The 22,488-nt window shown below is 47.4% G+C and overlaps 1 protein-coding gene across 4 annotated transcripts in view; it reads left to right on the top strand.

The window, feature by feature from the left end:
• Positions 1 to 22,488, top strand: part of CSNK1G1 (casein kinase 1 gamma 1) — a 231,767-nt gene that overhangs the window by 175,300 nt on the left and 33,979 nt on the right. For all 4 annotated transcript variants that reach the window (XM_074965941.1, XM_074965940.1, XM_074965939.1 and 1 more), the window contains exons 9-10: positions 3,645 to 3,793; positions 13,878 to 13,985. In XM_074965941.1, the coding sequence (XP_074822042.1) occupies positions 3,645 to 3,793; positions 13,878 to 13,985 (257 nt within the window). The remainder of the gene's footprint in view (positions 1 to 3,644; positions 3,794 to 13,877; positions 13,986 to 22,488) is intronic.

Genomic DNA, 22,488 nt, shown 5'->3' with positions numbered 1-22,488 from the left:
CATCCCACCCCCGTCCTTTCACCTCAGTGAGTGTGAACTACAAATAGGGTGACCAGATGTCCCGATTTTATAGGGACAGTCCCGATTTTTGGGTCTTTTTCTTATATAGACTCCTATTACCCGCACCTCCTGTCCTGATTTTTCACACTTGCTGTCTGGTCACCCTAACTACAAAGCCAATCTGCACCATTTCAAAGTTAATATTGCTAAGGGGGGCAGTTCAGTTTTTCTGTCTGTAAAGTGACTAAATGCAAAAACCATGCTGATGCAACGTTAGCAGTAGTATTATGGCGGCACCTAGAGGACCAAGCCTCGTTGAGCTCTGCACTGTGCAGACATAACAGACAGCCCCTGCCCTGAGAAGGGCACAGTTTAACAGTGTGAATTGGAACAGGGCAGTAAATTCAAAAGTTATGAATCCCACAGTAACTAACTCCTCAGCACATATAAAGTGCTAAAAAGCTTTAGGTCAACAGTTAACTGGGCAAGTAATCAGAATATTGTATGTGTAAGAGGGAACAAGTTAATGTTACTCATTATGACTGTTGTATGAACAACTTATCCATAATATAACAATTGCATTTTTCTGCGTACAATATACCGTATATACTCGTTCATTAGCCCGTTCATTTATAAGCCAACCCCCCAGGATGGATAGGTAAAAATAGTAAAAAAAAAAAAAAAAAAAAAAACTGTATGACCCTTTCATAAGCTGACCCTATATTTCAGGGGTTGGCAAACTTTGGTTCCCGGCCCATCAGGGTAAGCTGCTGGTGGGTCGGGACGTTTTGTTTACCTGGAGCGTTCACAGGCACGGAGCCCCTCAGTTCCCTGTGGCCGCGGTTCGCCGTTCCCAGCCAATGGGAGCTGCGGGAAGTGGCACTTCTCGCAGCTCCCATTGGCTGGGAACAGCGAACCGCAGCCACCGGGAACTGAAGGGCTCCATGCCTGCAGGCGCTCCAGGAAAACAAACCGACAGTGTGTTAGATATTCAATTCAATGATCTGATAGAGTTTAAAATCATCAAATTTTGGTGTAGACCCGTTTATAAGTCGATCCCCCGCTCTTTGATGTCACTTTTTTACCAAAAATATTCAGTTTATGAACGAGTATATACGGTACATTGGATGGATTTCATGGAGGGTATGCTGACATTTGGATTCCTGATGCCTTTGCTTTAGTGCTTCCCAGCTCTTCTGTTATCATATCATTCATGGTGCATTCAAATAGCCATGTAGTTCTGGGCAGGGACAGTCTTTTTGTTATGTATTTGTACAACACCTAACACAAAGGAGCCCCAGTCACAGACCGGGCCCCAATGTGCTACTGCAATTCAGCTAATATAAATAGAGACTAAATCGCCACCTAAGTAACTTCACGCACATACTGTACATAGCCTTATAGTGCAAACATCTCTACAAGAGCAATATTGTGACTGTCCTGGGATGCTCTCATGCCTTACCTGCAGCTACTTGAAGTCACTGTATGCCACCACAACAAATACTGTTTTTGTGCTGTTGAGACTTAAAATTGCATTTATCACAAAAACACACATTTTATTAAATAATTGTTGCATTAATTAATATGCAAAATAGAACTTACATACTTGAATTAAAAATCTACACTCCAGGGGAGGGCAGCAGGTGTCTGGAGCAGGCAGAAAACTTGACCTTTAAATAGTGTTATAAAATTGTATTGCATGTAAAGTATTAATTATTTATCAAAGCTTTTTTTAAAAAAGGAAAGCAGGTAAGCACTGGACAAGGTAGTCAAGGCAGTTGTTTCATCACATGAGGCTGTGAAAAGGATCAAATGATTCTAAAATTAAAAAAAACTCAGCTCATTCAAACATTAAAAGAATCAAAATAAAAGGAAAATATTGCTAGGTTTTGGAGAAAGGCTTTCCTGAAGATGCTGATGTGGGAATGAACAGCAATCAAACATGGTGGCAGATGGGCTGGCTCAGGAGGGCAGTGTACTGCCTAGCAAGAGACTTGTGTTTGATTCACAGGGTCGGATCCTTAATTTGTGTCAGCTGTCATAGCTCAAACTGAAGTCAGTGGAGTTGTGACCATTTACACCATCTGAAGATCTCGCGCCCCCCGCTCCCTCGCTCCCACCCCACTCCCAGTCTCTTCCTTTGCCTGGCCTACAGAGGAGGGGGGATAAGACTGATCTGTCATTCAACAGCTACCATATGTCTCCAGCCAACGAAGCGGTGCTGGCAAGTGATTCTAGGGAGCTCTGTAAGTCAGAAGCATGCTGACTGTGATGTGGCACGTAAAGTCGGGGGAAGTGACACACTGCCCAAGCTTCAGGATTGGGGCACGAGGAGGAAGATTTCCAGAAAAATGATGTGGTTTTCTTGCTTCCATAGCCTTTGATGCTGTCAAACTAGCACTGCTTTTATGTATTGTGTGAAGGAGACTTCACCTGCCTGTTCCAGCAGGGGATGCTTTTGTGCATATTTTTTAATATGTATTGTGATAGACCCAGGCCAGTTGGGTACAGCAGAGTAGTAGAAGGCAGATATACTGGCCCCTGGGTAAGCAGTTTTCCGTTCCCTGACTGACCAGAGCAGGGGCTGCTCCAGGCTAGGCTGGACACAGGTCTCCAGTTAGCCTGCAAAAGAGTCAGTTGAAGCCGTTAGGCTAATGAGAACACCTGACTCCAATTAACCTGCAAAGAGTCAGGTGAGGCTGTTAAGCTAATGTGTACACCTGACTCTAATTAAGGCCTCTCTAATACTATAAAAGGGCTCACTCCAGTCAGGCCAAGGCGAGCCAGGGGAGAGGAAGTGTGGCTGGGTAATGAAGACACCCTCAAGCCACTGGAAAGGGAGCCCTAAGGTAAGGGTGAAGAAGGTGTTGAGAGAGAGAGAGAGAGAGAGAAGTGGGAGAGCTGTGGGAGAGCTGTGGGGAAGTGGCCCAGGGAAATATAGCAACTGTGGCAGTGAAAGGTCGGCTGCCAACAGCTGCTGCCATTAGGGTACCTGGGCCGGAACCCGGAGTAGAGGGCGGGCCCAGGTTCCCCCCAACTCACCACTACAGAAACACCTCCTGGGAGGGGAAGACAGGCCCCTGTCAGGACAGGAGGCTTAACTGTTCTGGAATAAGCCTGTAGGGACAACAGAGACTGTGGGAGTTCTCTCACCAACTTCCTTGCTGGCTTATGATGAAAATGGCTCAATAGGCTGTGACCCTTGCCTCTAGAGGGAGAAGGGCTACGTAGAGGGTTATGGTGAGCCTCTGAGGCTAGCGTAATCTGCCAGAAAGTGTGGGACCCACTGAGACAAGGTCGGAGCTCTGCCACGGTATACTTTACCCACTTCTATTCAAACTCCCCCTAAGTATCAGCTCTGCTTTTAAAGATGCACCTCCTCTTACAAGATCACTTTCATCACTGCTAAAGACTGGAAGGCCAAGTTTGCCCAATAGCCTCCAGCTGGCTTCTCAGGGTATTGCAAAGACTAGATCCCACCAGTTGTATTCCTCTCATGCTGGAGGGGCTTGTAATCTGTACAGAGACATGGCGTGAACAGCAGGTGACTTTACTGTGTGTGCTGCTCTAGGTCTTTTAGTCTGGGCAGAGATATTGATACTCCTTTTTTTTTTTTTCCTTTTGTCCTTGCCTTTTTCCAACAGAGGAGATGGCCACATATCTTCGTTATGTCAGGCGATTAGACTTCTTTGAGAGACCAGACTACGATTACTTACGAACTATCTTTACAGAGCTATTTGAAAAAAAAGGCTACACCTTTGATTATGCCTATGACTGGGTTGGCAGGCCACTGGTAAGTTTTGTTTGCAAAACAAGCACCCTCCTTCCAGAAATAAGTCTCCTAGTTCCTCATGGTTGCTTTTCCAGCTGTGTGGGCACATAAGAATTTCCTTTCATAGCCTCGAAAACCAATTGCAGCCTCTAGGTAGGATGGTCTCTTCACCAGCTTTGCACTGATAAGGCTTTGTAAAATGGTAATAAGAAAAGGAGTACTTGTGGCACCTTAGAGACTAACCAATTTATTTGAGCATGAGCTTTCGTGAGCTACAGCTCACTTCATCGGATGCATACTGTGGAAACTGCAGAAGACATTATATACACAGAGACCATGAAACAATACCTCCTCCCACCCCACTCTCCTGCTGGTAATAGCTTATCTAAAGAGATCATCAAGTTGGGCCATTTCCAGCACAAATCCAGGTTTTCTCACCCTCCGCCGCCCCCCCCCCCGCCCCCCCCCACACACAACCAGCAGGAGAGTGAGTTTGTGTGTGTGGGGGGGGTGAGAAAACCCGGACCCGTGCCGGAAATGGCCCACCCCGACCACCATGCACACTGTAGGGAGAGTGGTCACCTTGGATAAGCATCAGAGTAACAGCCGTGTTAGTCTGTATTCGCAAAAAGAAAAGGAGTACTTGTGGCACCTTAGAGACTAACCAATTTATTTGAGCATGAGCTTTCATGAGCTACAGCTCACTTCATCGGATGCATACTGTGGAAATTGCAGAAGACATTATTATATACACAGACACCATGAACCAATACCTCCTCCCACCCCACTCTCCTGCTGGTAATAGCTTATCTAAAGTGATCATCAAGATGGGCCATTTCCAGCACAAATCCAGGTTTTCTCACCCTCCGCCCCCCCACAGACAAACTCACTCTCTTGCTGGTAATAGCCCATCCAAAGTGACCACTCTCTTCACAATGTGTATGATAATCAAGGTGGGCCATTTCCTGCAGAAATCTAGGTTCTCTCACCCCCTCACCCCCCTCCAAAAGCCACACACACAAACTCACTCTCCTGCTGGTAATAGCCTATCCAAAGTGACCACTCTCCTTACAATGTGCATGAAAATCAAGGTGGGCCATTTCCAGCACAAATACAGGTTTTCTCACCCCCCCCCACCCCCATACACACACAAACTCACTCTCCTGCTGGTAATAGCCTATCCAAAGTGACCACTCTCTCCTTACAACGTGCATGAAAATCAAGGTGGGCCACCCCCAGCACAAATCCAGGCTCTCTCGCCCCCCCCCCCCCAAAAAAAAAAACCCCACACACACACAAATTCACTCTCCTGCTGGTAATAGCCTATCCAAAGTGACCACTCTCCTTACAACGTGCATGAAAATCAAGGTGGGCCATTTCCAGCACAAATCCAGGTTTTCTCACCACCCCCCCCCCCGCGCGCACACACACACAAACTCACTCTCCTGCTGGCAATAGCTCATCCAAACTGACCACTCTCCCCACAATGTGCATGACAATCAAGGTGGGCCACCTCCAGCATAAATCCAAGTTTAACCAGAAGGCTGGGGGGGGGTTGGAAAAAACAAGGGGAAATAGGCTACCTTGCATAATGACTTAGCCACTCCCAGTCTCTATTTAAGCCTAAATTAATAGTATCCAATTTGCAAATGAATTCCAATTCAGCAGTTTCTCGCTGGACTCTGGATTTGAAGTTTTTTGTTGTAAGATAGCAACCTTCATGTCTCTGATTGCGTGACCAGAGAGATTGAAGTGTTCTCCGACTGGTTTATGAATGTTATAATTCTTGACATCTGATTTGTGTCCATTTATTCTTTTACGTAGAGACTGTCCAGTTCGGGGGGGGGGGGGGGGGAGGAGGGTGAGAGAACCTGGATTTGTGCTGGAAATGGCCCAACTTGATGATCACTTTAGATAAGCTATTACCAGCAGGAGAGTGGGGTGGGAGGAGGTATTGTTTCATGGTCTCTGTGTATATAATGTCTTCTGCAGTTTCCACAGTATGCATCCGATGAAGTGAGCTGTAGCTCACAAAAGCTCATGCTCAAATAAATTGGTTAGTCTCTAAGGTGCCACAAGTCCTCCTTTTCTTTTTGCGAATACAGACTAACACGGCTGTTACTCTGAAACCTAAAATGGTAATGACTCCCCAAGCAGCTAGGACAAATATTCTAGTGAAGTGATGATGTGTTGCAGTTGGGGAATGGAAAACTGAGTGCTGGGATGGCTTTTCTTCAGAAATCATAATGGTTCACTCTCCCTGTCAATCAGGAGAATGTGTCTATCTTTCTCCTGATGGAAATTAGCACAGGAGATCTTCTGCATCCCTGATGGAACCTTAAACACCCTTCCGTATTTGCCTCTGGTTTTACTCCTCCCCCTCTCACTTTCTGGTTTAGAACAATGGGGGTTCTCTTCAAAGCCCATCACACTGCTGTGCAATGCCTGCATAGATCATAAGGCTCTCCCTCTTCCTCACTGAGCATGCTATAATGAGGCAATCCAACCTGAGTGTCCCATATGGCAGTTGCAGGTCATACCACAAGAACAGCTGGCAAATTTTAACACATTCATGTGCATATTAACATTAGCTACAGAGTATTTTGCTGCAGCGACACTTCTTCTCGCTTCATACACAAGATCACAAAAATCATTACTAGATTGTTTGGCAAATTTGTTTTTAAATGAAGTATTACCCTTCTCAGTCAAGCTTGGATGCTCCTAAGGTTCCATCCCTCAGGACCTTTCTGTTTCAGAACATAGCACCCAAGTCTGTTACATGCAGGATGGACTCATAATGAGCCACATCTGCCCAAGGGAGTCAGCAATAATTAAACTGCAGCTTTTTGTAGTGTTCCAACACTTAACAGGCTGGAGACTGCTGCCCATTACAGAATGATTAGAAGTCATGGTTTTTAGACGCAGAACCTCCTGCATGTGGACACTTTCATCGAGTTTTGTTTTGTCATGAGAAATAACCTCTCCCTTACAATGGTCTGGGGATTCTAAAAGAGGGCAAATCCCAATACCAGTGTGTTTTTAGATTGCTCTTCTATTCATGGTGAGGGCCATAGGGAAAAGGGGAAATGCAGAATGCTCACGTTCTGGAGTCTGCTAACTCCTTAACTTCCACCCTCTCCTTTTCTAAGCATGCTGTCATTGTTCCCTTGTTCATCAGCTTGCAGCAGAAGATTAGTTCCATGGTCTGTCACCACCAAACAGAACATGCTAACTACATTCCTGACATGTTGCTTAGAAATTTTGGGACCATCTGTATGCAGAAAAAGCTTTGCCAAGAGGCCCACTGATGCCTCTTGAAGAACTCTCATAAAACATATCTATGTAGAATCCATTCTGCTGGTTGCTCATGCAAAGGACAGTCACTTACTATGTTTGTGGGCCACAGTGCTTTTGTGGTTTTTACATGAATACTCAGTCATTATATACAACATTTCCTATGCTTGCTTATTTTGCACAGTAACATTATCTTTTAAAAGGAAGTCATTCTTGTAAATCTCATTTCTCTTCACTAATGTTTAATTTCAGAGGCAATGGGCAAAAAGCCCATTTTAAGGCAAGTTTCCTATCACTCCTTTAACAATTCACCATTGGTTGCTATGGAGATCATGAAGTTACAAGCTGAGATTATGATTTAGTTGGGAACTGAGCAGATGAAGCCTTAATTAACACATCCTGTTCCTAAAAGTAAGAAGACATGAGATGAGGAGGAAAACACTATGCATAAAACTATCCTTATTTGCAATTGTAATTAACTCAATTTAAAGCACACTAAAGTGTGCTCAGATACCATGGAGTTGGGTACCTTTATAAATATATTGTGATGGGGCAAGGCCAGATGGCTATAGAAAAGTAGTGGGAGATAGATATATTAGCTCCAGGCTAAACAAATCCCTGGTACCAGGTTAAGTGAAATGGAAGCTGCTCCGGGTCAATTAAGACACCTGGGGCCAATTAAGAACTTTCCAGAAAGCAGGGAGAATGCTAGGTTGATTGGGACACCTGAAGCCAATCAGGGGCTGGCTGAAACTAGTTAAAAGCCTCCCAGTCAGTCAGGAGGGTGAGCATGTCAGGAGCTGTGGAAGGAAGTTGCGCTGTTGGAGAGGCTGAGTAGTACACACCATATCAGGCACAAGGAAGGAGGCCCTGAGGTAAGGGTGAAGTGGAGCTTGAGGAAGGGAGGGCTGCTGTGGGGGAAGTAGTCCAGGAATTGTACATGTCATGTCTCTAAAAGGTCAGCTACCATAGCTGATACTATTAGGGTCCCTGGGCTGGAGCCCGGAGTAGAGGATGGGCCTGGGCTCTCCCCCCCACCCCCCACCTTTGCCCTCTGATTAATCACTGAGACTGGGAGACAACAGAGACTGTGCAAGGAAGGATAACTTCTCCTCACCTCCCTTGCTGGCTTATGATGAAAATGGCTCAGTAGACTGTGACCCTTGTCTCTAGAGAAAGAAGGGTTATGTGGAGGGTCACAGTGAGCCTCTGAGGCTAGCGAAATCCGCCAGGAAACACGGGACCCACAGAGGCAAGGACAGAGTTTTGTCACAACTGGTGTCAGAAGTGGGATTTTGTTCACAGCTTGGCGGAAGAAAGAGGTTTAAAAAAAAGAAAAAAGTGCACTGGGGTTTTGGATTTTTTTTTTTTTTTTTGGTTTTTGTTTGTTTGTTTTGTACCACAATGGAGGAGGTGGTAAGAGCTCTGGTACAAGCCACGGCAGCCCAGCAGGAGGCCACCTGGGTTCAGGCAATGGCACAACAGGAGTCTATGCGGCTACAGCATGAAACCAATCAATTATTGATGAGCCAGGCAACCCAAAATCATGCCCTCTTGAGAGGGGTGGTGGACCAGCTGAAGATCCTCACCACCCAGGCCCGATGGGACGCGAACCCTGAGGGCCACTGGTTGTCTGCCAAAGATGACGTCAGGAGATGACATAGAGGCATATCTCCTCTCATTCAGAAGGACTGCTCAGCGTGAGGCATGGCCCCAGGAGCAGTGGGCCAGCATTCTCGCCCCTTTTTTGTGTGGAAAGGCCCAGAAGGCCTACTTTGACTTGCCTGCCACGGATGCCACTGACTATACCCGTCTGAAGGCAGACATCCTAGCACGATCAGGGGTAACGGCAGCGGTAAGGGCCCAGAGGTTCCATGAGTGGAAATACCAGGAGAACAAACTCCCGAGGTCCCAGCTATTCGACCTCATACACCTCGCACGGAAGTGGTTACAGCCCAAGGTGTGCAGGCCGGAGGAGATTTTGGAGACCCTGGTCATTGACCATTACATGCGGGGACTGCCGCCAGATCTCCGCAAATGGGTAGGCCAGAACGATCCGTCCACGTACGACAAGATGGTCACACTGGTAGAAAGACGGATGACAGCCAGGGAACTGACCCGACTACCGAAGGAAGGCCCCTTTCGAAGCAAGCACCTGACCCCAACCCTGGAAGGTTGGGCAGCCAAACCCCTAGGGAGTCCTAGGTGGAAGAAGGTGGGGGGGGGCCAATACCAGCAGGGACCCTAGAAGGAAGGGATTGGCCTGAGTGGGGGGAACCCTGGGACTAAACCCCCTGACCCCCAGGATAGGGGAGTGATTAAAAGCAATTATAGATGTTATGTATGTGGGGAGTGGGGACACATAGCAGCACAGTGTCCCAGCACCGAGGAGCCTATGCAATGTAACTTGGGGGATTGGGAGGTCCCAAGCTCCCTTATCCACCTCACCAGGGTCGCATTAGCCCCGCATAATTACACCAGGCCAGTGAGGATAAATGGAGCAGAGACTACAGCGCTTGTGGACTCTGGGAGTGCTATCACCCTCATATCGGGTAAACTGGTAAAAAATAGTCAGCTGCTACTAGCCAAACGCATAGCAGTGACGTGCGTGCATGGGGCCGTGAGCCATTACCCCACCATCCCAGTGGAGATAGAGGTTCAGGGAAACCCCATTGAGGTGACCGTGGGCATAGTTCCTAAACTTCCATATCCTGTAGTTATTGGGAGGGACTATCCAGGGTTTGATAATTTTACTCCCCCCGGAGAGGCTGGAGGGAGATGGGGACCCTGAGGACAGCGACTCATTACCAGGGGAATGTCAACCCCCAGTGTTCGCTGAGATTTCTCAGGATCTGTTCTCAGCCCCCCCGGAAGACCTGGAAGACAAAAAAAGAGAGGAAGGCTGCGAAGGCCTTGGGAACCCGGATCCTGACCCAGGGCCAGAAGACCTCCCTAGTAGGCAGAAGGACATGAGCAGCCAACAGAGAAACTTCCACCACAGAAGGTGAGCCAGAAGCTGCCCCCAGCCATGATGGCGGCGAGCCGTTGGAAGAAGCAGAAGCCGGCCCTGGGAGCTTGGGCAGGTTAGTCCCGGGAGAGAGACTTTTGGGCGGGACCAGGTGGAGGACCACAGATATGATAACGCCAGGAAAGAGGTGGCCGAGATCGATGGGATACCCGTGGATGGGAAGGTCCGGGGTCCCGGACCTTACTTTATAGTGAAGAAAGATCTCCTGTACCGCGTGGTGCAAATGCAGGAGCAAGTGATACAACTACTTCTGGTGCCACGAAAACATCAAAAAGCCATATTGAGTCTCGCCCACAGTCACCTGTTTGGAGGACACCTAGGGGTACAGAAAACCCAGGCACAGATCCTGTGGAGGTTCTTCTGGCCAGGAGTACATGAAGATGTCCAGCGATACTGCGCCTCCTTGTCCGGAGTGTCAGTTACATAGCCCTTGGTCGCACTTGCGGGCTCCTTTGATGCCTCTTCAAATAATAGAGGTTCCTTTCGAACGGATAGCCATGGATCTGGTAGGGCCCCTAGAGAAGACAGCTCGGGGCCACCATCGTGTGCTTGTTGTACTGGACTATGCAACCCGGTACCCGGAAGCTGTTCCCCTGGGCAACACAGCTTCCAAGACAATAGCTAAGGAGCTAGTACAGATCTTTGCCCGGCTTGGGCTACTCAAGGAGATATTGACTGATCAAGGGACACCTTTCATGTCCAAGTTGATGAAAGATCTCTGTTCATTGCTCCATGTACAAGCCCTACGGACATCTGTATACCACCCGCAAACAGATGGCCTTGTGGAAAGGTTCAATAGGACCCTCAAGGCCATGATCAGGAAAGTGGTGAGCCGGGATGGGAAAGATTGGGATACCCTATTGCCTTACCTCATGTTCACCATCCGGGAGGTTCCTCAAGCCTCCATGGGTTTCTCTCCATTCGAACTACTATATGGGCGCCACCCTCGGAGCATATTGGATATAGCCAGAGAAGCCTGGGAAGAGGAGCCAAATCCCAGAAGGAACATAGTTCAGCATGTACTGCAGATGAGAGATTGGATAGCCCAAGTTACGCCCATTGTACGGGAGCACTTGGAGAGAGCACAGGAGACCCAACTAACCCATTATAACCACCAAGCAAAGCTTCGACGGTTCCAACCAGGGGATCGGGTGATCGTACTGGTACCCACAGCAGAAAGTAAACTGTTGGCCCAGTGGCAGGGACCCTACAAAATAATCGAAGCCATGGGAGAGGTGAACTACAAGGTGTGGCAGCCAGGCCACCGGAAATCGGAGCAAATTTACCACATAAATCTTCTGAAACCTTGGCACGATCGAGAGGCATGCTGAGTCATGCAGGAGACCCTTCCCCAGGAGGATAATTTACACGAGCAAGTGAGGATATCATCCGACTTGACGCCGATTCAAAAGATCGAGGCAGCCGACATGATTAATCACAACAGAGATGTGTTCTCTACAAAACCAGGGTGGACGACTGAGACCTATCCCCATATCCACACGATCCCCGGACCCAAGGTAACATTGAGACCCTACCGAATCCCAGCAGCCAAAAGAGAAGAAATCAAGGCCAAAGTGAAGAAAATGTTAGAATTAGGGGTTATTGAAAAATCTTAGTCAGTGGTCCAGTCCAATTGTTCTAGTGCCTAAACCTGACGGTACCATGAGATTCTGTAATGATTTTCGCCGACTGAGTGAAATATCCCAGTTTGATGCATACCCCATACCACACTTCTACGAACTGGTTGACCGACTGGATAGTGCCCGATTCTTGACTACGCTGGATCTGACAAAAGGGTACTGGCAGATTCCTCTGACCAAAGAAGCTAAAGAAAAGACAACATTCTCCACCCCAGATGGGCTATTCCAGTACACCGTCCTCCCTTTTGGGCTACCTGGGGCCCCAGCCACATTCCAGCACCTCATGGATAAGCTGCTGCGCCCCCATACTAGTTATGCAGCTGCATACCTAGATGAAGTCATCATCTATACACCAGACTGGGGAACCCACTTGGAGAAAGTTGAGGCAATACTGCGTACCTTAAGGAGGGCTGGCCTCACTGCTAATCCTGCTAAATGCTCCATAGGGCTAGCAGAGGCTAGGTATCTGGGATATATTGTGGGATGGGGCATAGTGAAGCCCCAAACGAATAAGCTAGAGGCAATTCAAAACTGGCCCCAGCCGACCCGAAAGAAGCAGGTCCATGCGTTCCTAAGTGTGGTAGGCTACTACCGATGGTTTATTCCCCACTTCGCCACTAGGGCAAGTCCCCTAACAGACCTGGTGAAGGCCCGAGGTCCAGACATGGTAAAGTGGACCGACGCAGCAGAGGGGGCACTTACAGACCTTCGGACGGCCCTCTGTAATGACCCCATACTCATAGCCCCGGACTTTAACAGGGAATTTATTTTACAAACAGACGCTTCCGAAGTGGGGTTGGGAGCAGTTCTGTCGCAAATGATGGGAGAAGAGGAACACCCGGTCCTCTACCTAAGCAGAAAGCTTCTCCCAAGAGAACAGAAATACGCAGTAGTCGAGAGAGAATGCCTTGCTGTCAAATGGGCTATGGAGACACTGTGTTATTACCTCTTAGGCCAGCGATTTACTCTTGTGACAGACCATGCACCCCTCCAGTGGATGCAGCGGAATAAGGAAAAGAATGCAAGGGTGGTTCTTATCCCTCCAACCATTCCAGTTCCGCACACGGCACAGGGCTGGATGCCACCACGGCAACGCTGATGGGCTGTCACGAGCATACTGCCTGGTGTCCCAAGTTGCCCAACTCTATGGTGTTGAGCAGGGGGGGGCAATATCTGAAGGGGCAAGGCCAGATGGCTATAGAAAAGTAGTGGGAGATAGATATATTAACTCCAGGCTAAACGAAATGGAAGCTGCTCCAGGTCAATTAAGACACCTGGGGCCAATTAAGAACTTTCCAGAAAGCAGGAAGAATGCTAGGTTGATTGGGACACCTGAAGCCAATCAGGGGCTGGCTGAAACTAGTTAAAAGCCTCCCAGTCAGTCAGGAGAGTGTGCATGTCAGGAGCTGTGGGAGGAAGCTGCGCTGTTGGAGAGGCTGAGTAGTACACACCATATCAGGCACAAGGAAGGAGGCCCTGAGGTAAGGGTGAAGTGGAGCTTGAGGAAGGGAGGGCTGCTGTGGGGGAAGTAGTCCAGGGAATTGTACATGTCATGTCTCTAAAAGGTCAGCTACCATAGCTGATACTATTAGGGTTCCTGGGCTGGAGCCCGGAGTAGAGAGTGGGCCTGGGCTCCCCCCCACCCCACCCCCCACCTTTGCCCCCTGATTAATCACTGAGACTGGGAGACAACAGAGACTGTGCAAGGAAGGATAACTTCTCCTCACCTCCCTTGCTGGCTTATGATGAAAATGGCTCAGTAGACTGTGACCCTTGTCTCTAGAGAAAGAAGGGTTATGTGGAGGGTCACAGTGAGCCTTTGAGGTTAGCGAAATCCGCCAGGAAACGCGGGACCCACGGAGGCAAGGACAGAGCTTTGTCATAATATATAACAGTATTGTGTTTCAGTTTACCATTAGATGTTAGTGTTTGTAAATGTCCAGCAAGCCTTTGAGTCTCATAGAGATTTTACAGCATCTGCTGTGATTCTCTTTGGCTGTTCAAACTATTCTAGGCCTATATTTTCCTGGGTCTTCCACACTGAATTTCAGCTAACCTAGTAGTAGAGCTTATGCATGTAGCGTGGGAGTGAAACCTAGGCAACGCATTGGTTTCTATGTATAATGGGTGCTTTATTTTGCAGCCTACTCCAGTGGGGTCCATTCATGTAGATTCTGGGGCATCTGCAATAACAAGAGACAGCCACGCACATAGGGATCGACCGTCACAGCAACATGCTCTTCGAAATCCGGTGCGTTACTTACCACTGTCTTTGCTTTAGCGTACTTCCACAATGCCTCCCCCAGCCCCTGTTTGTGTGGAGGGAAAGAGGAGTAAAAACCTCTGGTGAAGTTCATTTCTTAAGAAAATTTAATATGCATAAAGTGAAGGCTTAAAACACTCCAGTTCACAAAAGTAGGTCAGTGTTTTATTCCTCCGTCCGTCCACCTATGGGATGTCCGGAGGCCATTTATGTTGACACCTACCTCACTTCCAGCAAGTAAATTTCCTCTTAATTTAGGAAGGTTATAGTTTGAACTGAATTTTATTTTCTGTAAGTGAGGAAAAATTACTGAAATGCTGTTTATCATAATAGAATTGAGGAGGTGCATGACCTAGGTGTATGGATTTAGAAGTCTACAATTTCAAGTGGATCATTTTTCTTCTTGTTTGTATTTAAAAAATTTTTTTTTATATAAAAAAATATATATTTTTTATTCTAGAAGGTTGCTGGGCTCTATTTCCAAATTTAAGGATTAAAAAGTCAGTCTATGACCTTCTCCATTTTTTTCCTTAATGTCTTTTTCATATTTCATGGCTGTTGAGAGTTTGGATTTTCTATGTTAATGCAGAACATATCAGAAGTTCAGCAGATCACTGGAACTGATAGTTCCTTGTTAGAGCTGTTGGTACTCCATACCTCCCACAGTGAGTGGTTCTCGGCTCACTGGGCCTTTCTCTCCATCTGCATGCTGCTTTTGTTAAAGTCCCTACACCATAGACTATGTCCTCAGCTATTCCATGTTAACTGTTTTGTTGTTGGTGTGGATTTAACAATGCTTATTGCCATAACCTGTCTAGGCTCAGCTTTTCTTATTCATGCAGCTATCCTCTGAGTGGAAGAACAACAAATTTAGACCAGAAATACTTCTAAAGCTGTGGGTTAACCATAAAACAGGAACGTATTTCCCTCCTGAGAAGTGTTGCTTTTTGGCAGCTGGATTTTTAAAATAGTTGCATGTGAACGTTTATTTTTATGCATGCTTATTGGTGCAAATTGCTGTGTAACAGGGGTTCCATAGTAACCTGCTTTAAAATGTTAGTTAATAAATACACTGTAGTCCCTTCATGCTGAGTTAATCTGGGTGGCAGCTTCTGACTGCCTGCTCCTGCCAACAGACTTTGACACTGTGTGCATACACAAAGTATCTCCTGTTTACTTTTCACTGCCTGGAAGACATTCCTGGTTTAGCTTTCAGGCATATTAGTGCATATATTTCTAGTTCATAACACATCTTTCATGTCCTAATAATGACACTCGAAGATTACTTATTCCTTGTTCTTTTTATTTCCCCCCTAAATAAACCCTGCTAGTATATGGCACAGCAGTGTCCCTAATTCCTGCATAATGCTGAGAATGAACAGCCCATCTCTCAAGGTGTTGAGGTGTCGCCATCCAAGTATTTGACTGGAAAATAGTTAAGCGGTAATTTCTTGCTCTGGAATTCGTCTTGTACAAACATAACAGTTCCTCCTCCAAGAGATGATCCTCTTTAAATGCTGATCAAACCACTTCTTCGCAAAAAGTCACTTAAAGAAACTTCTAGGGGCATGTGTGTTTGGGTAGAGTGAACCCTCCTGAACTCCAAGAGTGATTGTTTTATTTTTACTCCCCGGCATGCAAGTGAGTCTTTTACCAACCATAGGCACCAAAACCAGGCAGCATGTCGTAGGTCCTGTTCTCTCTGCAGTTTTTCCATTTAAACAGCTACAGTCAATATGCTTATTCTCCAGCAAAGCTGGGTTGCTCTGTGAATCGGTAGGTGGCAAGGGGATGGTCAGAGTTGTTAGGAACTCTTCCTCCAATTCCATGTGTATCATCTCTGCAATGTACCTCATGAGCTCAGGTAGTGAGAATCAAGGCCACTCCTAAACTGGTTCAAGGTGCACTGTGCTGCATAGCCATAACCCAATGGTCTGGTCCTAATGGCCTCTTCTAAAGAGTTTCTTCTGAAAGTAAGAAGATTCTAAGCTCTGAGGCAGGAGTGTGTTTCCCTTAACGTAAGCTACTATTTCAGCTACCTATTTAGGTCCACGCAACTCCATTATAAGGAGCAGCTCTCTGGCATGTCTATTTTCTCTCCACTTCTTGAATCTAGAGGCCTAAGTGATTCTAACAGTACTGTTTCTAACTTTGTCTTTGATTTATAGCAGTGAAATACATTTCAAGGAAAGTGCATCTGTAGTAGTAGTTTTATGTATATCGGAATGGTACTCCTGAAGCAAGTGAGAGTCCAGCCTGACCCGAGAAAGTGGGGGAAGGGATTTAATCAAAGGGAGGTCCTGAAGAGACCTTCCTGGTAAAAATAAGACTTAAGATCTGGATTTGTTGACTTTGTATGATCTGAGGGAGGTGCAGTGTGTCACTCAATGCTTTGCTAAGGTATTTTAAAGCAGTGGTTCTCAACCAGGGGTCCAGGGCCCCCTGGGGGGGGCTGTAAGCAGGTTTTGGGGGTCCTCCAAGTGGGTCCAGCATTAGACTTGCTGGGGCCCAAGGCAGAAAGCCAAAGCCCCACCCTACATGGGGCTGAAGCCCAGGGCCCTGAGGCCCACCACCTGGGGCTGAAGCCAAAGCCTGATCAACTTAGCTTCATGTGGGGCCCCAGGCAACTGCCCTGCTTGCTACCCCCTAACACTGGCCCTGGCTTTTATATGCAGAAAACCAGTTGTGGCACAGGTGGGCTGTGGAGTTTTTATATCATGTTGCGGGGGCCCTGAAAGAATAAGGTTGAGAACCCCTGTTCTAAAGGAGATTCCCTTCCCCTGTTATCCTAAATCAGGAAACTAATAGGAGCATATATCTCCTACTGCTACGAGAGAGAGAGAAGGGTGAACCTCTGACTAGGAAGGTGCCGTTGTTAGCGACTATTGCTAGGTGGAAATTAAAACAAGCCAGCACAGACCTAATTGTGCTGAATGTTTTTAAAAGGCAGATGCTGTAGCTTTGAAAACAGAAGCCTGATTAACTCTCTGTTCTGCTTCCTTTTGCAGACTCTGTTTAGTTCTCAGCAAGGTTCAGGGTTTCCTAGTTGAAGGGTGGACAAGTTTGCTCAAGAAAACTTGGCTCCTTTTTTCCTGTGTGTAACTGCCTAATATTCAGACTCTCACCCAGTTTGAACAAGGACATTCAGCCTGTGTGGCTGTGCTCCTCCTCTAGCCAGGATAAGGCTCACCTTCAACAGCTTGAGTAGAGTAATGTTCTGAGGGAGCATGGTGGGGTGAGGAGGCAGGGAACTGGATTTCAATCGCATTGCTCATATCTTCTACTTACTTGAAGTAACCCCTACAGTCCTTCATTCTCCCACCAAATTAAAGCTTGCTAATTTGATACATTTGCATTTTTAGTTTTGTTTGTTCAATATACCTGCTCTCAATCTGGGTGAAAAGTTAATCAAAATCTAAAAATGCTCTTCTTCTGTTTCTAGCTTTCTTTAACATTTGGTTTAAATTGGACACATTTGCTTAGATTTAGATGGCTTCCATCGCTACAGCTTTGAAGCAGTTTATATAATCACAAATAGCAACGTATCTATTATGAACTTCAGAGTTCTTGAAAGAGACAGCTCTGCTCATGCGTGTTGGGTCTGACCAACAGCACAGCTCTATCTGTTATGTCCTATAGCTCCCCCTGCTACTTCAGTCTTGGAGTAGATAAATTGACCACTTACACTATTGGCCACATCAATTGACCACTTTGGCAATTAGCCACAGCAAGGTGCACATTCCTAGGATATTCATGAATGTGTTGAGTCACAAATGTGGAATGAACTCACAGGAACAAAGGACCATCACAAACCTCGCCAGCTTTCACTCCAAGCATAAGGTGCACTTCTTTGACCGGCCTTCTGATATAAATGCAGAGCAGCATGTTCATTAAAAACACTTCACTAAACACACAGTTCTTCACCTGGGAAGAGGTTGATACCAAACGTGAGATGTTAGTCGTGCCATTTAATGAACTGCTGGATGGCACTCAGTTTCTGTGGTGGTGAGGTTGCTATATGAACCTGGATAGAATAGAATAGGCATGTAGATGTAGGTAAAGTGCCTTTAACCCCTGCAAAGTGCAGCAGTATAGCAATGCACACCCTGGCATGGCTCATTTCCACTGGCTGTTTTTTAAAATCTAGAGACCATTTCAACCATTAAAATGTAATTTTTAAAATCTACTTTTCTGTGAGCTCCAATGTCTGTCTTGAGGTAGACATGTTAATGAATGTTCTAGATGGACTCTATGGACCTTTCTTTTCTTTTTCTGAAAATCACCTCTTTTCCTTGATGGAAGAGGGAGTGATGAGGTGTGGCGTCAGGAGCCCCTGAATTACAGAAAATCCTGGTTGATGTTTCACTACGGGTATGTCTACACTACGAAATTAGGTCGAATTTATAGAAGTCGTTTTTTTAGAAATCGGTTTTATATATTCGAGTGTGTGTGTCCCCACAGAAAATGCTCTAAGTGCATTAACTCGGCGGAGTGCTTCCACAGTACCGAGGCAAGCGTCGACTTCCGGAGTGTTGCACTGTGGGTAGCTATCCCACAGTTCCTGCAGTCTCCGCTGCCCATTGGAATTCTGGGTTGAGATCCCAATGCCTGATGGGGCTAAAACATTGTCGCGGGTGGTTCTGGGTACATATCGTCAGGCCCCCGTTCCCTCCCTCCCTCTGTGAAAGCAGCAGCAGACAATTGTTTCGTGCCTTTTTTCTTGAGTTACCTGTGCAGACGCCATACCACGGCAAGCATGGAGCCCGCTCAGGTAACCATCACCATATGTCTCCTGGGTGCTGGCAGACATGGTACTGTATTGCTACACAGCAGCAGCAACCCATTGCCTTGTGGCAGCAGATGGTACAATGGGACTGGTAGCCGTCATCGTCATGTCAGAGGTGCTCCTGGCCACGTCAACCAGGAGCGCCTGGGCAGACATGGGTGCAGGGACTACATTAGAAGTGACTTGACCAGGTCATTCTCTTTAGTCTTGCAGTCAGTCCTATTGAACCATCTTATGGTGAGCAGGCAGGCGATACGGATTGCTAGCAGTCCTATTGTACCATCTTCTGCCGGGCAGGCAAGAGATGTGGATGGCTTGCAGTCCTTCTGCACCGTCTGCTGCCAGCCAAAGATCTAAAAGATAGATGGAGTGGATCAAAACAAGAAATAGACCAGATTTGTTTTGTACCCATTTTCTTCCCCTCCTTCCCCCGTCTAGGGGACTCATTCCTCTAGGTCACACTGCAGTCACTCACAGAGAAGGTGCAGCGAGGTAAATCTAGCCATGTATCAATCAGAGGCCAGACCAACCTGCTTGTTCCAATAAGAACAATTACTTAGGTGCACCATTTCTTATTGGAACCCTCCGTGAAGTCCTGCCTGAAATACTCAATGATGTAAAGCCACCCCCTTTGTTGATTTTAATTCCCTGTAAGCCATGTCATCAGTCGCCCCTCCCTCTGTCAGAGCAATGGCAGACAATCGTTCCGCGCCTCTTTTCTGTGCGGACGCCATACCAAGGCAAGCATGGGGGCCGCTCAGCTCACTTTGGCAATTAGGAGCACATTAAACACCACACGCATTATGCAGCAGTATATGCAGCACCAGAACCTGGCCTCCATGGGTGAGGAGGCGACGTCAGCGCGGTCACGTGAGTGATCAGGACATGGACACAGATTTCTCTGAAAGCATGGGCCCTGCCAATGCATGCATCATGGTGCTAATGGGGCAGGTTCATGCTGTGGAATGCCGATTCTGGGCTCAGGAAACAAGCACAGACTGGTGGGACCGCATAGTGTTGCAGGTCTGGGATGATTCCCAGTGGCTGCGAAACTTTCGCATGCATAAGAGCACTTTCATGGAACTTTGTGACTTGCTTTCCCCTGCCCTGAAGCGCATGAAGACCAAGATGAGAGCAGCCCTCACAGTTGAGAAGCGAGTGGCGATAGCCCTGTGGAAGCTTGCAACGCCAGACAGCTACCGGTCAGTTGGGAATCAATTTGGAGTGGGCAAATCTACTGTGGGAGCTGCTGTGATGCAAGTAGCCCACGCAATCAAAGATCTGCTGATATCAAGGGTAGTGACCCTGGGAAATGTGCAGGTCATAGTGGATGGCTTTGCTGCAATGGGATTCCCTAACTGTGGTGGGGCCATAGATGGAACCCATATCCCTATCTTGGCACCGGAGCACCAAGCTGGCGAGTACATAAACCGCAAGGGGTACTTTTCAATAGTGCTGCAAGCTCTGGTGGATCACAAGGGACGTTTCACCAACATCAACGTGGGATGGCCGGGAAAGGTACATGATGCTCGCATCTTCAGGAACTCTGGTCTGTTTCAAAAGCTGCAGGAAGGGACTTTATTCCCAGACCAGAAAATAACTGTTGGGGATGTTGAAATGCCTATAGTTATCCTTGGGGTCCCAGCCTACCCCTTAATGCCATGGCTCAGGCAGCCAGGAGAGTAGTCAGGAGCTGTTCAACTACAGGCTGAGCAAATGCAGAATGGTGGTAGAATGTGCATTTGGACGTTTAAAGGCGCGCTGGCGCAATTTACTGACTCTCTTAGACCTCAGCGAAACCAATATTCCCACTGTTATTACTGCTTGCTGTGCGCTCCACAATATCTGTGAGAGTAAGGGGGAGACGTTTATGGCGGGGTGGGAGGTTGAGGCAAATCGCCTGGCTGCTGGTTACGCGCAGCCAGACACCAGGGCGGTTAGAAGAGCACAGGAGGGCGCGGTACGCATCAGAGAAGCTTTGAAAACCAGTTTCATGACTGGCCAGGCTACGATGTGAAAGTTCCGTTTGTTTCTCCTTGATGAAACCCCCCGCCCCTTGGTTCACTCTACTTCCCTGTAAGCTAACCACCCTCCCCTCCTCCCTTCGATCACCACTTGCAGAGGCAATAAAGTCATTGTTGCTTCACATTCATGCATTCTTTATTCATTCATCACACAAATAGGGGGATGACTACCAAGGTAGCCCAGGAGGGGTGGTGGAGGAGGGAAGGAAAATGCCACACAGCACTTTAAAAGTTTACAATTTTACAATAAAAGTTTAAAATTTATTGAATGCCAGCCTTCTGTTTTTTGGGCTATCCTCTGTGGTGGAGTGGCTGGTTGGCCGGAGGCCCCCCCCACCGCGTTCTTGGGCGTCTGGGTGTGGAGGCTATGGAACTTGGGGAGGAGGGCGGTTGGTTACACAGGAGCTGTAGTGGCAGTCTGTGCTCCAGCTGCCTTTGCTGCAGCTCAACCATACACTGGAGCATACTGGTTTGATCCTCCAGCAGCCTCAGCATTGAATCCTGCCTCCTCTCATCACGCTGCCGCCACATTTGAGCTTCAGCCCTGTCTTCAGCCCACCACTTACTCTCTTCAGCCCGCCACCTCTCTTCCCGGTCATTTTGTGCTTTCCTGCACTCTGACATTATTTGCCTCCACGCATTCGTCTGTGCTCTGTCAGTGTGGGAGGACAGCATGAGCTCAAAGAACATTTCATCACGAGTGCATTTTTTTTTTTTTCTTTCTAATCTTCACTAGCCTCTGGGAAGGAGAAGATCCTGTGATCATTGAAACACATGCAGCTGGTGGAGAAAAAAAAAAAGGGACACCGGTATTTAAAAAGACACATTTTATAAAACACTGGCTACACTCTTTCAGGGTAAACTTTGCTGTTAACATTACATACATAGCACATGTGCTTTCGTTACAAGGTCGCATTTTGCCTCCCCCCACGGCGTGGCTACCCCCTCAACCCTCCCCCCTCTCCGTGGCTAACAGCGGGGAACATTTCTGTTCAGCGACAGACAAACAGCCCAGCAGGAACGGGCACCTCTGAGTGTCCCCTGAAGAAAAGCACCCTATTTCAACCAGGTGACCATGAATGATATCTCACTCTCCTGAGGATAACACAGAGAGATAAAGAACGGATGTTGTTTGAACGCCAGCAAACATACACTGCAGTGCTTTGTTGTACAATGATTCCCGAGTACGTGTTACTGGCCTGGAGTGGTAAAGTGTCCTACCATGGAGGACGCAATAAGGCTGCCCTCCAAAGAAACCTTTTGCAAAGACTTTGGGAGTACATCCAGGAGAGCCGCAAATGCCAGGGCAAATTAATCCTTTCACATGCTTGCTTTTAAACCATGTATAGTATTTTAAAAGGTACACTCAGCGGAGGTCCCTTCTCCGCCTGCCGGGTCCAGGAGGCGGCCTTGGGTGGGTTCGAGGGGGTACTGGCTCCAGGTCCAGGGTGAAAAACAGTTCCTGGCTGTCGGGAAAACCGGTTTCTCCGCTTCCTTGCTGTGAGCTATCTACAACCTCATCATCATCATCATCTTCTTTGTCCCCAAAACCTGCTTCCGTGTTGCCTCCATCTCCATTGAAGGAGTCAAACAACACGGCTGGGGTAGTGGTGGCTGAACCCCCTAAAATGGCATGCAGCTCATCATAGAAGCGGCATATTTGGGGCTCTGACCCAGAGCG

The sequence above is a fragment of the Natator depressus genome, chromosome 10 (assembly GCF_965152275.1).
Source record: "Natator depressus isolate rNatDep1 chromosome 10, rNatDep2.hap1, whole genome shotgun sequence".
Lineage (NCBI taxonomy): Eukaryota > Metazoa > Chordata > Testudines > Cheloniidae > Natator > Natator depressus.
The sequence above is the reverse complement of the archived record's forward strand: the minus strand, read 5'-3'. Positions and strand labels throughout refer to the sequence as shown.